The 15,844-nt window shown below is 37.4% G+C and overlaps 1 protein-coding gene across 2 annotated transcripts in view; it reads left to right on the top strand.

The window, feature by feature from the left end:
* The first annotated feature begins 2,481 nt into the window (after nucleotides 1-2,481).
* Nucleotides 2,482-15,844, top strand: part of hdac7a (histone deacetylase 7a) — a 73,418-nt gene continuing 60,055 nt past the window's right edge. For both annotated transcript variants that reach the window (XM_056732991.1, XM_056732993.1), the window contains exon 1: nucleotides 2,482-2,753. In XM_056732991.1, the coding sequence (XP_056588969.1) occupies nucleotides 2,735-2,753 (19 nt within the window). In that variant the 5' untranslated portion in view covers nucleotides 2,482-2,734. The remainder of the gene's footprint in view (nucleotides 2,754-15,844) is intronic.

The following is a 15,844-nucleotide window of genomic DNA, read 5'->3' on the forward strand; positions in this document are numbered from 1 at the left end:
GTAAAAAAGATGAAAATTATAAATTATGTAGGTCTTTGTAAAGAAAGAGAAAAATGTACGTCTTACTGTCTTCACCTCTCTAAGACCCCTGAAATTAAATTACTGTGGTGAAATGTGTCTCGTTGTGTTTCCAATCAGAACACTTAATAATACAGACGTTTGTAGTATTGAGGCTGTGACCTAAAGACCTTACCACAGGACGTTATGTTACATTGTCATTGTCTGTGTACATGCAGAAACACACACAGATACAAAAAGAAGGGATTAGACAGAGTAGATTTGTGCAGTCAAACAAATACTGCCCTCATTTGTTGACTTGAGGATAACTTGGTTAAATAAGGAAAAAACATAGCTAAACTGTTCCTGTACATTAGCTTGATAGAGCATGTGGAAAGGTCATAGGTTAAAATTCCTTGGGAATACACATACTGATAAAATGTATACCTTATGCAGATTGCATAGAAAACAATCTAAACCGAACATAAGCCAAACTAAACCTGCTTACATCAATAAAACAAAGACAATAAATTGCTGTGAAACATCTCACTTATAAGATTAAATTATATATATGTATCATATATAAATGCGTTGACAGTATGATATGTCATACTGTTTCATATACATTGTGTCAAAAGTCATCCAGGTTTTCAACACTTGATCATACAGATTTACATGCCACACAAATGTATAATTTGCATTGCGTAAGCAGAGACTACCTGGATCACCTTTTGAAAAAAATGTTAAGCGTTTCACAAAGTGGAGGAATACTGGAATACTTTGTCCCATATGAAATGCACCTGACTTGCTCTTTCATTTTCATTCTCATTCTTTTACAGTATGTGTAATTAAAGTGCTCATAAACAACAAAATACCAGTATTTATATGTATTTACATGTACTTACCTCTCAACATTATACATTGTGCCAGAGACCTAAAGCTGTCCCCTTCCATCTGTTCACGATTTTGCTCTTGGGGGGGTCCCCGTCCGTCCATTCCGGTGGTTTACTGGGAGTATATAACAAAACAGGAGGGTGGAGGGAGATGGGTCTGAAAAACGGTAGTCGCCCGGGTAAACAGGACTCTTGACAGGTATGACTTAAAAGGACTGTCATGATAACGGATTTTCATTAAACTGTTATTTTATGCAACATACCGTCCGATGATGATTTTTCACGATATCGGTAGGTTTATTTTATAAAACCATAACACAATCAATGTCATCTATTTTGTTTATTTATAGTTTTCACCTTTTTGGCCATTGCAACACACAAAAAAAATAAGATTCTAGTGAGACTGTATGAAAGAGATTGCAACTAAGTGATTGTTCACCCAAAAATGAAAATTCTGTCATCATTTTCTCACCCTCAGATTGTTCCAAACCTGTATCAATTTCTTTGTTCACACACAAGACGATATCTGGAAGATTGTCAAATCTCATCCCCCTTTGACTCCCATAGTACTTATTTTTTCTCTATTATGGCAGTAAATGGAGGATGAGATCTGACGTTCATCCAAATTTCTTCTTGTGTGTCCAGCAAAACAAAGAAAAGTAAACAGGTTTGGAACAATCTAAGGGTGAGTAAAGGATGACAGAATTTTCATTTTTGGGTGAAGTATCCCTTCAAGGCTGATAAAGCAATATTTTGAAAAATTAAAGATTCTATGATATTTGAAATTAACACGATATTTGATTTAATATCACAGTTATTGACCATTCCGGTATTTGGTTTACGGTAAATAGTTACACAGTAAATATACAGTAATACATGTACGATAGAATAGGATTGTAAAATAAAGTTCTATCCTAAAATCTTTTATTAGATCATTTTATTTTACAATCAAAATAAGTAAAATTTTTCACAAGTTTAGATTCATTTGTGATGATAATTGATGACATGCGGCTTGATATGGGATGCACTTGATACGGTCATGTGATAATGTAACCTACAACTGTTTAAAAAGCATAGCCTTGCAAAATTCATATTGCTTCACGTGCAAATTTGTAAAAATAGCAGGCAGTACAGAGTCTGCAAAAACTATGGACTAAAATATTCTATTTGAAACACTTCCCCTGACAAAAGTCAAGAAATAGTATTGACAAGAAAACAATCCATGCAGAGATGTTTCTGTCAACTCGTATGTTCTGCCTAAGCGTTCCTATTTGTGTTGAACAAACAAAATAAAATAGAACAGAGTTGGAAAATGTTTGAGCAAACTGATGCTATAATATTCCAGACACGCCTTAAAATTTGTCGAAAATAACTTGAAATGCAAGTGGCAACATTAACTTTACTTCAGTCTTCAATTGTATTGTTTCTTCTTGTACTTTCTAATAATTTGCCTGTTGCTATTTAGCTCCTGATGTTCAGTTTCCTGCTATTGTCTGCTATAGATGGCTCCGGTCCCCTCAGAGCGTGTACCTCCCACCTCCCCTAACCCCCCAGCCCTCCCTTCAGCACCAAACACACACACTCTCTCACTCACTCTCACACTCTCTTTCCTCTCTTTTCTTCCTCCGCTTGCTGCTTCAGACATTTGGGGAATCCTCAAACAAGTTGTTACTGCAAAGACGCATTGTCAGTTTCTATTAGCAAGTACTGTCTGAATGAGCGGAGAAGAGAGAGCGTGTCCCCTCTCCTTTACTTTCTATCTTTTGTTGAGGACACTGACTGCACTGGTTGGACACCGTGAGACACACTTGGTGACTATGGCATTGTAAAGCCCTAAACACTGGATGTACACTCGACTCACTGGTGAGTGTTTGTTTTGTCATTTCTCTCATCTCCATTCAGTCACGTTTTCCAGCTTTGGTTTCATTTGACAAGAAGCATCACAGAGGATCCGACGACAAGCTCGCTTCTGGTCCTCTGAACTCTGAAGCTTCCTCTGGTTTTGATTTTATTCTCGGTTCCGTGTGATCCAGACGGTATTTTCCTCTCAGCATGTCTCGTTCTTCCCCTCTCTCTGGAATGGTCTGAACTCAGATTACCGGCTTCCTCCTGTTGTTTGCGGTCGCAGGTTTCTGCTCTGGCTCCCTGCTCCCACGCTCTCGCGGAGGGGAAGGAAAGCGCTGATAAGAGTTTAGGAGTCGCAGCTTTTGTTTGCTGCCTCGATACGTGTGTGAGTGTGCGCGTGTCTTTGAAGGAGGGAAACTTTTAGCGTTGTGCGAGCCGTTTTCTTCACTTGTTGTGTTGTTTTTGGAGGTACCTTTTCTTTTTATGGGTGGAGGGGTGAGAAAATTGGAAACAGACCCACCCAGAGCTAAAGTGAGTCAAACGGCACATGTGCATCTGTGTCAGTCTAGGACAAATAGCAGTCTCATGACTTAAAAAAGGAAAATGAGAAATGTTTGTAGATGTTGGAAAGGGAATTGGAGAATTCTCAGTGGGTTTTATAGGCATGTTCTGGTGATGTTTGCAATGTTTTGGGTTCAGAAAGTGGAAAGGGGGAAGAAATTGATGGGAAGGGATGGTTATGTTTGTTTTTTGGGTGGGTGGAATATGATTGAGTGTCTGCTACTATAAAAAAAGGTTCTTCAATGATCCTTTAATGGTTGTTCAGTTCTTGTTCTTCTTTTTTCAAAGGATCATTTTCTCCCTGTGGGTTTCTGGTTCTTGGTGATACATTATAGGTTAAAGATGTATTGATTGGTATTGATTCTTGGCTTCTTGGGATGGTTTTCGGAACAACCTCACAATACACGTTTTCTGTAGATCTTTATAGATTTTCCAATAGCCTCAGGTTGTAAAATCAATTTTTAACCGTGTTTTGGGAGTGTGCCTGCTAAAAGGAGATAATTTATAGTCTGAAGTTTGTCAGTCATCTGTTATTCTGGATTTAGGACCAAGTAGTTTCTTCATTGAGACTATAAGAAGACTAATTCCGTCAGAGTCCGCTTAATGATCCAATGGTTTTGTGGACATGTCAGGCTAATTGTGGAGATTTGAGAGGAAATGCCCTCTTCTCACATCCACAAGGAAGTGGCCTTGTGGCCGGCCTTGTGATGCTTTAGTCCCACAGTCTGAGGTTGTCGTCTGTTTCCCCAAAACCTCATTAGCTGCTTACTTTTGTCCGTCTGTCCATGTGATATGCCCATTTTAACATCGAAAATAGGAAGTAAACACATGTTATATGTTGAAGTCTTTAGTTTTGAACTTTAAATAGAGAAGCTTCGGTTATGAACGCTGCCAGTTTCTGCTGAAGTAGTCAATGAATAGCATGCCGTAAGCTTGATGCATTTCTAAATGCATTTGAAACGTGACAATTGGCACGAAAACAATGGACAAAATCCCTTCAATTCGATTCCCTTCGAGATGCGTTTAACTGATTTAAGATTTTCGGTTGTCCATGAGCATTCATTTGAACAGGGAGTTAAACTCTCTTCCTCTCATTATCCTCTCTCTGCTGTACCCCTGTCTCACCGGACCGCCTGTGCTATAAGTGATAAGATAGAATAGCGGTAGCCCTTCCTGTCCTGAACAGGAAGTGGTACTCTCTGTTCTGCCACTGGCCTGTCCTGTATCTGTCCTCTCATCCATTGAGAATATCACTGTAGTGTCGAGGGCAGACCTCGGATCATCCAGCTGTTCCAATCCATTGCCAATCCATGGGCTGCCACATGCAAACTCACTCTTGTTTCTAAACCACAGATTATTGTCTATTTGGATTTACCCATGCAAATAAACACAGTGGAGTTTTCAATGTATAGGTTTCACAGTCAGATTATCACATAACTCAGTTTATACATATTCTGGACAATTGTTGGTTGATTGTTATAAAATTCACCGCACTTGCTATGGTGTTGTGGATGGTTACCAGGTTATTGCCAGTTTGCAAGTTCTTGGAACTTGTTATAGTGTGTCGCTATGTGGTTGCTAAGGCGTTGTGGGTGGCTGGCGATTGGCCGAATAAGATAATGAGGACAAAATTCTAGTATCTAGATGGCTTGTATCTTTGTCTCTTTTTTAAACTTCTTCAAGCCGACATGTAAAGCTTTGTCCCGACAAGCATACAGTTTCTAGTTTGTTTTTAAACGTTCTAGATAAAATATTTCTGCATTTTTATGAATTTCTTCTGGATTTCTCTGCCTCTTTTAGTTCAAATTCAAATAGCAGGTCTGCATCCTATTCGCTGTATTAAAAATGCAATATACAGACATTTAATTGGACTACAAATGGCATTCTTAAAACATATTACAATGCATTTTCTGCAGAATGCACAATAAGATATTTTAAAGAATGTTAATAACCAAACAATGTTGGAACCAATTGACTTCCATTACAAGGACACAAAACCACTGAGAATTTTCTCAAAATATCTTCTTTCATGGTCCACCGATTGAAGAAAGTCATACAGTTTTTGAATGGCATGAAGATGAATAAATGATGACAGAATATTTTTCTTTTTGGGTGAATTACCCCTTGAATTCAATTCAGAGCAACCCTGGTAATTGCACATTTTATGGTACAAATGGTACAAGATGGGAAACTTGTCAGAGTTATATACTTCTGGTTAGAGGCTTTGAAAAACCATGAACATAAAAAATGAGCATCAGCAATGAAGATGCATGTTTTAACAAGCACCCCTTAATTATTTCGCTCAACCCTGGAAATGGGTCACAGGAAACCTGATCTCCAACCAGCACTCGCCAATATGTTCTCCCAGAGGCCGACTCGCATGAAGCCCTCAGGTCAAGAGGGGTAAGAAGGTCACCTGACTGCACATCCTTTCAGACAAAGATTGATCTCTAAACTATTCCATTCCCAGAAACGCCACATGTCAGTATCATCAATGTTAACCGCCGAAAAGAGACAAGTTATTTAAAAACACTCGAAGCGTCTTTTCTTTTCAAGCAATCAGCTTTTTCTGCAGGATGCTTGCTTAAATATTTATTTGGCATTACTTAACTGTTTTAAAGAGTTTATAGGACACGGGACCTTTATAAATATATCCCCACCCATTCTCACAGCAGTGTGTTTGAATTTAGCCCCCCAACCACAGGAACCAAGACCACATTCCCAGTTTGCTTGGAATTGATCAGCTGTAATCACTTACATGAGCTGCTTTGACATATTGCTTCAGACATGAAAATATGTCTTTCGTGCATAGCATGACAGTGAAGCTCCATACCGAGCAGGATATGAGAAAACTATTTTTGTTCTCGACAATTTTGGGATTATCCACATGAGTGGTTTGTTTACAGAGTAATAGCGAAGGTTCTTCTCAGATGTGGTCATGTGTTGGATGCCCTCCTCTGGTGACTTCAGTGAACTGAATGAATAGACAATGTCTATGAATAAGTTTGTGGAAAAGATTTTTGTTTGTGTTGTGCTTTCAAACTTCAAAATGAGGCAAGAAGTTTACATTAGCTACATACTTTTCAAGCATGTGGTGGATTGCTTTTAATCTTATTTCAGAGTTCTTTGTCTCCATCCATTTCTTTTTGTTACTAGTGGTGCACATGAAGTAAATGTCTGACACGTATATTTGGAATATCAATTCTGGTGTCCCGTTCTGGCTTTTTATTGTGTGTATGTGTAGTATATATTATCTTGTAAGGTCACAAATGAGACCTTTATATTTAAGTCTTAAAACAATAAAGTTTGCTGATTTTCAGATTTTTCTCCCAAACAATCTCATGTGTCTTCTCAAATTATTTCAAAATGAGCAAACTGTGCTCACGTCTGCCTAAATAAACTGAGCACAGTTACAGTATAAAATCATAAGATATAAAGATGCTCATTTAACAGCCATCCCAGAAACATTAACTGGCTTTATACTCTTTCTGTATGTCAACACTCTCATGTCTGTCAACTTTTATTACTTGTGATGCATTTTTATAAGAAAAAACATAAATACAAACTCGATGCCTCCCGGGACACGAAAGAGCAAACCCTGAGTGATAAAATGATCCTGTGGGATGTATTACTTAAATATGTGGAGTTATTCGCAAAATTAGTCATTTAATATAAAATCTCCTACTGAATTTCAACATACGTCTATGTTTTGCGCTTTCCCATTAGTCACTAAGCAAATAGTGCCGATTGGGAAAAACCTGCTGCTGGCAGTCCAAACATTCCCATTTATTCAGACATTTCCTGGAAAAACACACATTATGGCCTGTTATTAATAAATTACTCCCAGTGATGATTAATGTTTGCAGCTGAAATCATTACAGATCGGACATTTATTGTACGTATTGTCAAGCCAGGTTGTGTTTGATTTTTCCTTGTTTAAGCAAACATTTAACAAACACTTTCGGTCCAAAACCACTTGCAGGAGACTTATTACAGCAAAACCCCTTCAAAAGCAACCTGAGGTTAAATGTGTCGCAGAGTTTGAAACCTTTGGTAACCAGGCCAGATTTTAATCTGTTTTACCACACAGTGTAATGCGGTTATGAGAGCTAAGTGTTATGCTGTTGGTTTCTTCGGGAAGATAGTCCAGAGGTTTGCTACTCATGGCGGATTTTATGCGGGTTTTGGTCTAGGTCATAAGGTTACATTTATAGTAGACACATTCACAAGTGTATATTTCAGAATTAGGAGGATTGGTAAATCTTGATCAATGGTTTGAAGAAAAAATAAACATTGGCCCAACAATTTGACAGTAGTTAAATTTGCGAGTTGTAGATAACACTGGTCCAGAAGCACTTCCTGTTTCAGTTTATGCGTTTTCAAATTTACATTTAGGTATTTAGCAGTAACTTTTGTCCGAAGATACTTTAAAATATAGGATACAATGAAGAGATATTCTCTACAGCCTTCGAAATAATTAAGAGACCCTTTTAAAGCACCATTTAAGTTTCTCCAAATGTACTATTTGTAGATACAGTATGTGTTTAGGTCAAACAATCCTTTTTGTTTCGCTTTACTAACAATATTTTTTGGTTTGATTTAGTTGAAATTCAAAAAACACTGGACTGGAATGGGCACAATATTTCTGGAAATCCTAATGAAAGGAACATTTGGAAGGATCTCTTAATTATTTTAGCGGCTGTAGAAGGCAACAAGTGTTTTTGTGAGTTACCAGGATTTTAACAGTAAGAAGAGCAGTTTGCGTGTTCCTGCAAAGTATTCACATAAAGATGGTTTATAGTTGTTTAGAATGTGAGAGATGTGGCAGACCGGACTGAATTTGGAACATTATTCCATTAGCCTTATTCGATTAGTCTGAAGATGTTAGTTTGACACGATTCGGTTTGGTTCGGAATGTTCTGGTTGTAATTTTGGGATTGAAACCTGAAACAGGAAGTGCTTTTGGACCAGTGTTGTTTGTGTCTGCTCAGGTATTTTCCAGTACCAGTTACAGGGTCTAAGCAAGTCTTTCTTCACAGGTTGACATTTCCCCAAATCTATGCACACTTTATTCTAAACTTCTCACAGTAATTATGTTTTCAGCAATCCTACTGCTTAGTGGTGACTATTAGAGTTTCCATGTCGTTCTTGCATTAGACTCAAAGCCTGACAGGAAGCGCCATGTGTTTCTCACACGCTTCACTTTGAGGGTCTTCATTGTGACTGCAGTGCATCATGACCACACTGTCACACAGATATACCAAGACTGACATCTATAGAAATCATCAATTCCATTTTGTCACTAGCTTGACCTTTTTGTTCCACGCTGGTCAATTTTCCTATGCATATTTTCATCGCATAGTATTGCACACACATTCGGGTTAGATTGGAAACATTCAGTATCACTCAGCTGAAAACCTCTGAGATTTCCAACACATTCCTTGTAGACTTTATGTATCACTTTAAAGATTTGACATGGCTGGTTTAAAAATTATACAAATGTAAAAACTTGCTGTAGGCTACTGTCTTTTTGAAGCCTCGTTTGTTCACATTTTTTTGTTTTTCAGGAAATTGTAAAAACAGCATATACTTTTTAAATGATTAAATGCTGTGTGTCAAAGTTGACAAGCATTTTTTATTGGTTGGAAAAAAACATAGAGGGTGTCAAACAATAATGGTTTATGGTAAAAGGTTTATTTTTTTATTTTTTTAGAACATTATGGTCTTGTACCAACTTGATATTCAGTAGATCTCAAGAAAACACACTTCTGTTTATATTTTTAGGTTTCAAGCTTTTAAACTTAGATCAAAAATGTTTAGCCTACACACAGCAGTTACCTACAGTTTAACATGTACAAACTTTAAGGTTGACATTTGCTTGCTATGTGGTCGTCTATTTTAAGCTCTATTTTTTGAGACAGCATCTAATAGACGTTTTTATGTGACAGAGTTCAGAACCGAAATCTAAAGGGGACGAGCATACAGCGCAGCCACAGAAAGGAACGGATGGGAGTTTGCGCGAGACGTAAAGACAGAGGTTATTTTTAGCTTCTGTTTCCACCTCTTCTGCCCACCTTTTCAGGATTGTTGTTGTTGAAAAATGTGGGTGCTTGTCAATGCAGCACGTCCACCCCAAAGCTTGGTGGGAATTACCCAGTATCAGTTTTGATGCTCGCGCTGTTCATATAGGGCTACAAACTGAATTCTCACTACAGTTTCCACTGCAGTTCATATGAAGACGCTTATGGCTCCAAAAGTTTCCATCATACTTGCTTTTATTTGACCAATTTTATTACTGCAAAAAATGAATTATACCTGCCCTTATTTAGATGATTTATATACTTATTTTTGCTGTGGTTCAGTTTTACCACAATTTATTTTATGTTTACATATACTTTATACTATATAGAAAATAAAGGGATTTAGTTAACTTCCACATCTTTTTCATCATTTATTCACCCCGGTATCACTCCAAATCTGTATTATTTTCTTTCTTTAGTGGAATACAAAACAAGATATTTTGAGAAATGTTCTCCAAAATATCTTTTGTGTTGATGCAAAAAATATTTTGAAGTGAACTGTCCCTTTGAAATGAATTCCTTCACGGTTTTCAGGTGTAAACTAACAGCATCTTTTTCTATGAATACCTAAAACAAATAAACAGAAAGGCAAAACGACCATTATCTAAACCTATCTGAATATTCACTTGGTGAAGATAAATAGTCAAGTTGCGGATTTTCCCAAAAATGAAGTATTAGTGTTAATAAGCCCACCGCCTTGCCTCCCATGTTTCTTGCCATGTTGTAATTTGGTGTTTGGGGTCTCTGATGTACTGTGTATGAACATCACATTTGAAGCGGTTTCAGGCAGCAGTAACTGAACTCTCAGCGTCGCTCTGCTACGCTTTCTGCTGCCCACACTTACCCACATACCCCAAAAACACTGGAAAGAGTGTGGAAACTTCATCTGCGTCGTACTTCGCACCTCATCTTTTGTCTGTTTTCTATATGCATTGTGCATTACTGTTTTAAAAAAAAAGAGACGGTTTTGTGGCCTCATTTCCAGTACCTAAACCCAGTGACATGTGCATCACTGAGCGAGCGCATGTGTGTTTTCTTGTGTATGTGCACAATATTTTGCAACCATATACTCATTAGCTTTAGTATTAAGAATCTAATGTGATCAAATTTACTCTGTGACGTAGGACTTTGAAATTGTTTGATCCTCTAAATATTAAAGGGATACTTTACCCAAAAATGAAAATTCTGTCATCTTTTACTCACCTTCGAGTTGTTCCAAATCTGTATACATTTCTTTGTTCTGATGAACACAGAGAAAGATATTTGAAAAAATGCTTGTAACCAAACAGTTCTTGGACCCCATTGACACCATAGTTGGAAAAATGTACTTCATAATTTTTTTGTTCTGTTGAACCAAAAAGAAGATATTTTGAAAAATGTAGAAAAGTAAACCGTTCTGGGGCACTTTTGACTACCATTGTATTTTTTCCTGCTATGGTAGTCAATGGTGGACAATGACTGTTTCGTTACAAACATTCGTCCAAAAATCTCTCTCTGTGTTCAACCAAACAAAGAAATGTATACAGGTTTGGTACCAAAAGAGAGTGAGTAATTCATGACAGAATTTTTCATTTTCAAATATCCCTTAACAAACACAAATAAACGCAAAAACAAACTTTTGATCTTAAAAAAAGAAATGCCTAGAAAAAACTAAACTACACATTTAATCTATGTTAAACAAATGTATCTGAAATTGTATTAATTATGAGAAGGTAAAAATCTCAGATAACACAGCAACAAGGGTGTGAAAGGGTGTGATGTAAAACCGCTCCTGGATATGTAAAGACATTGTGTTACTGCCAAATAGACAGAACCAGGAACATAATAATTAAGTTTGTAAAGAAAAACGGAGTTATCTCATTTTGGAACCAAACTCTTCATATAAAGTAATGTAAATGCACTAAAAGAAGTGAAACCATAAAGTGTTGTATTTGTGTGAATTGTACACCACAGGTCACACAATCAAATCACATGGCTCCTCACAGCATGCATAAATCATCTCTACAACAGTCATTGTGAATGAGAGATTCTATGTTTAACTTTTACCACTTGTCTCGTGCTTTTATTGCAAGGCTGGCAAACCAAAAACGGCTTCTGGTTTTATTATAGCTGAACCAAAACCCAAAAAGTTGATAGCATGTGCCGAAACAGTGCCTGAACATTCCCAAATTCAAAGCACCCAAAGCGCAGCCAAGATTCTTGGAATGCTGAACCTCCCACGAGGCTTTTGTAAGTTTCTAAACTCCTGACATGGTATTTTTAATTAGCGACTGGAGGCCAGTCTCAGCCTGGAAGCCAAAGTAAACTGTCAGATACAAAGTGCTGCAGTGTTGTGTTTGCTTTGCCTTCTTTTAGTCATCCATGAGTCACATTATCTAAAGTGTAACGCGTTCCACGTCCCACCCTTTAAAACTCCTCCCTGTTAATCCCTGTTCCCATCACACACACGTTATCCTTTTCCTAAACTCTCCTGTTCTCTCTCCGCACCCTCTCTTTTCCTTCAGCTACATCTGTTTGTTTCAAAACCTCTCCCATGAAGCCCGTTGGCCCTCTTTCACTCTCTCTCTCCGTCAGGGCTTACTGGTCTCTCTTCTTATCCAACATTCTCTAAATTCCTTTAGAGTTCTTGAGGGACAGACCCTCCTGGCACACTGTGACCCCACCTCTCTCTCTTTCTTTTCTTCATTTGCATGACTTAATATTTGTATTGCCAAATCGCAAAATAGTTAAAATACAACAACTCGTAGAGCAAATTGAACAAAGTCAAGCAATAGAAACAGTGCTTTGAACAAGCAATCTTCATCAATATAAGGATTTATTCAAACTTGTCCACCAAAGGGTGAGTCTGACAGTTGAACAGAGCCGTAGATGCTGACATTTCCACACAACAGACCCCAGGCGGGCCTGTGCATGACTCTCTTACTGTCCATCTAAATGCCATAGAGAATCCGATTAAAGTTTATCAATGGCTGCCATTATATCAGCACAAATCCCAATCAAACCTGCTACATTAGGAGCCGAACACTGACTCGCTTTCATAGTGTGTTTGTGTGTGTGGAGGTTATTTAAGAGGAAGGTAGTGCAGCAGAAATTGAAAGAGCACATTGAGGCCAGAGATGTAATCAAATCTGGTTGATTCATATGACTAGTTTTGCTGGCATTCTCAGCATCGGTTTCCCATTTCCGCATTTGTCTGTGAGAGAAGGAATTTGAAAGTGAGAAAGCTGATTTTGTATGTAGCAGAGAGAACAAACCTTGTGTTTTACGATCTGTCACACAATAACAGGGTAATTAATGCCAAATGTTAGTCAAGGTAGAAGAAACTGCGGAACTGAGACACTTTTGTTTATTGGGGGTTATGTAGGTGGTTGCCAGGGGGTTGCTATGAGGTGTTCTGGGTTGTTGTTAGCACACTGACATGCCATCTCTAGGATGTGGATGATTTCTAAGGATTTGCTATGCAGTTGCTTAGGGGTTTTCAACACAAACTCACCGCAAAAACGTAACTATTTTATGAGGATGCTAATGCGTATGAATTCTTACGATTTTATTTTAATATTTCAGTACAATTTGCTTTTGCGCCAGTGCTGTGTGGTTCAAGGTGGAGCTGATGGTGGAGCTTCTTGCTTTTTTTCTAGTAATAGTATAGTTTGTTTAGTATCACAATGTATAAATTCATACAAATTAGCCAATGCAATCTGATGGGAATTCATAGCTATTTTACAAGGGGGCTCATTCGTGTGAACGTTTGTTTCCTTGATCTCACTCGTATGTTTTGTAATGATTTGACTTGCCCCTGGTGTTAGAGTAGCCATTTATCATTGCTTTGCCACCTCGTGTAACTCGCCTTTTTAGCAAAATTGGGCTTTGCGGCTGTGATTTTAGGGTTTGGGGTGAGGTAACGTGTTGGTTAGCCCCCTCCTAAAATATCTACAACTTATTTTGATATCAGGTTATAAATATACAAATGTAAATACACACGCAGTCTGTGTATTAAAAGTCATGCTGAGTAACACGAAATAAGGGGGAAATTCGTGTCCATGAACACAAATCAATAGATTTCAAATTCCGTGCCTATGCCAAGAACTCTACGTTTACTAAGGCGTTGTACATTTTTGTTAGCACGTTGGCAGGTTATTATAGTTTACAAAAAATAAAGGATTCAAACTTTCTGCTTTATATTTTACATATTGTACATGTGTTTTACACTGTCATCTCCATTCTCAGAAAACATGCTGTTGAGTTCCTGGTTCTATGAAGTCCCTACTTCCGAAACGCTCGGATTGGTCAAGCTGAGCCAGTCTTTTGTGATGGGTCTACCCCATAGCGTGTGTGTCCTGGGACAATGTAAATTTTGGAATCCATGATGTCACTAAACCAGGAAAAATCAAAGCCGTTCATTGTAATCTCTAAAAAATGATTTCTGTTGAAGAAAATATCTTCCTTTTCTGTGAATTTTGACCGTGGGGACTTGATTGATGTTGTTTATGCTCAAACAGCTAAACTCAATAACTAAATTTAAAGAAGTGAAATTCCAATAAAAAAATATAAAAAAATGTTGCCTCAGCAATAAACTGAAAGTGAAAACGCTGAGGCACAAAATGTATTAAATGAAAGTAAAGAAAAATCTAAAGAAAATTTAAATAAACAAATCGCAACATGAAAATTTAACAAATAATAACAAAAGAAACAAAACAAAGTTTCTGAAAATGTAAATTAAAATAACACACAAACAATAATATATATATAAAATATATATATATATATATATATATATATATATATATATATAACAGATAGTTCAAGTTAAAACTACAATAAAACTTCAAACAAAACAATTAGTGGTTGGCATGCAGTTGCTATCATGTTGTGAGTTTGTGTTTGCGTGAAAACCATGATTTTTAATCTCAAGCAATTTGCGATCGATGGTTAACACCATGTATATCATTGAGTAATGGCGTTCAAAGTGTGGTGTAAAAGAACTCTCTTGTGCACTAGCTGGGTGGTTAAATAGACTGTTCATTAGTCAGAACCCTTAGCTTCGGTTTGTGTTTGTTGGCATGTGAGAGGTTTTGGAGATGTGAAGCTTTCCTGTGGCTCTGTGGTTAGAGCATGGCACTAGCCAAGGTCATGGGTTCGATCCCAGTGGATTGCACATAGTCAGAAACAAATGTATAATACAATGCAATGTAAGTCGCTTTGAATAGAACCGTCTGCCAAATGTAAATGTAAATGTAAATGTAATGAATAATGGCTACATGATTCTATCTTTAAAACACCATTAAGAGACACATAAGGTCAGAATGTAAACACTTTTCAGAGCATTTTTTGAGGTCCTCATTCACTTCAGCCTGAACAATCTGTGTGAATCTCCTTTTGTGTTGCATGCAAAAAATATTTCTCACCTGTGAACAACCTGTGTTTAAGGTAATGACAAGTTTTTAATCTTTTGTGAAGTGTTTTCGAAATCGCAATTACTTTGTTGCTCTTAAACATGGTTTTATGATCATGAATATAACAGCAAACTGCAAAGTATTATAAAGTTGCATGATTCAACAACATAGGTTGTGATTTTCTGTCTCTTGATTTTTTATTTCCTATCTCTTCGCAAGAAAGTTCATTGTTGCTGTTCAAAAGGAAGCAACTGTACCTGAATGCGTCTGTGTGTCTCAGAAATGTAAGACTAGGTGGCTGACCACTTCCTGTAGAACAAAAAATACACTCGGTTTTACTAACCGGTATGTTAAGAAGGCCCCTGATTGTTATCATACTATAGTATAGTGTAAATAGACCATAAACCAATATAAACGTTTATAAGTACTTTATTAAGCACCGAGATGTGCATTTCTATGCGTCTTAAAATGTTGCACCTTTTGAAGTTTCCTGTAGCTCAACATGAAGAAAGCAGTCGGCGAGGTCATGGTTTTGATTTCAGGGATTCACACGCTCTATAAAATGTATAGTTTGGATGTATTATAAGCATATGCAAGAATGTAATTATGTTTAGCTGCCAGCATAGGGGACCTCGCTTTTGACACAACTGTGTGTGTGTGTTTGTTTGTATATCGTCTGTTCCCCTCCTGTGCTGTTTCAGTGTCAGATCGTGGTCTTGTTATTTTCAGCTTATGCCGGATATGATTCAGACTGAAGGACTGTGTAATTATAACACACACGCACGTACACACACATACACTCAAGAGTTTCTGGTAAGACTGCTGGGATCCCCCTGTTGGAAGAGCTTTAGGTGCAGCATAACACTGCTTTAGTTTCGTTATAAGTGTACAGCGTGTGTGTGTAAGGGGGTCTCTGTTTCCTCTACACTAGAACTTAAAGTACGTAAAAGGCATGAACTATTCCCTTGAATCCGCTATGCTGTCAAAGCTTTCACAAAACTGACTTTATCAATTGAACATGAATTTACAAGACATCACTTTTGTAATAGTTCTCTTATAACATCAGTCGCTCTGT

Source organism: Triplophysa dalaica, chromosome 20 (assembly GCF_015846415.1).
Source record: "Triplophysa dalaica isolate WHDGS20190420 chromosome 20, ASM1584641v1, whole genome shotgun sequence".
Lineage (NCBI taxonomy): Eukaryota > Metazoa > Chordata > Actinopteri > Cypriniformes > Nemacheilidae > Triplophysa > Triplophysa dalaica.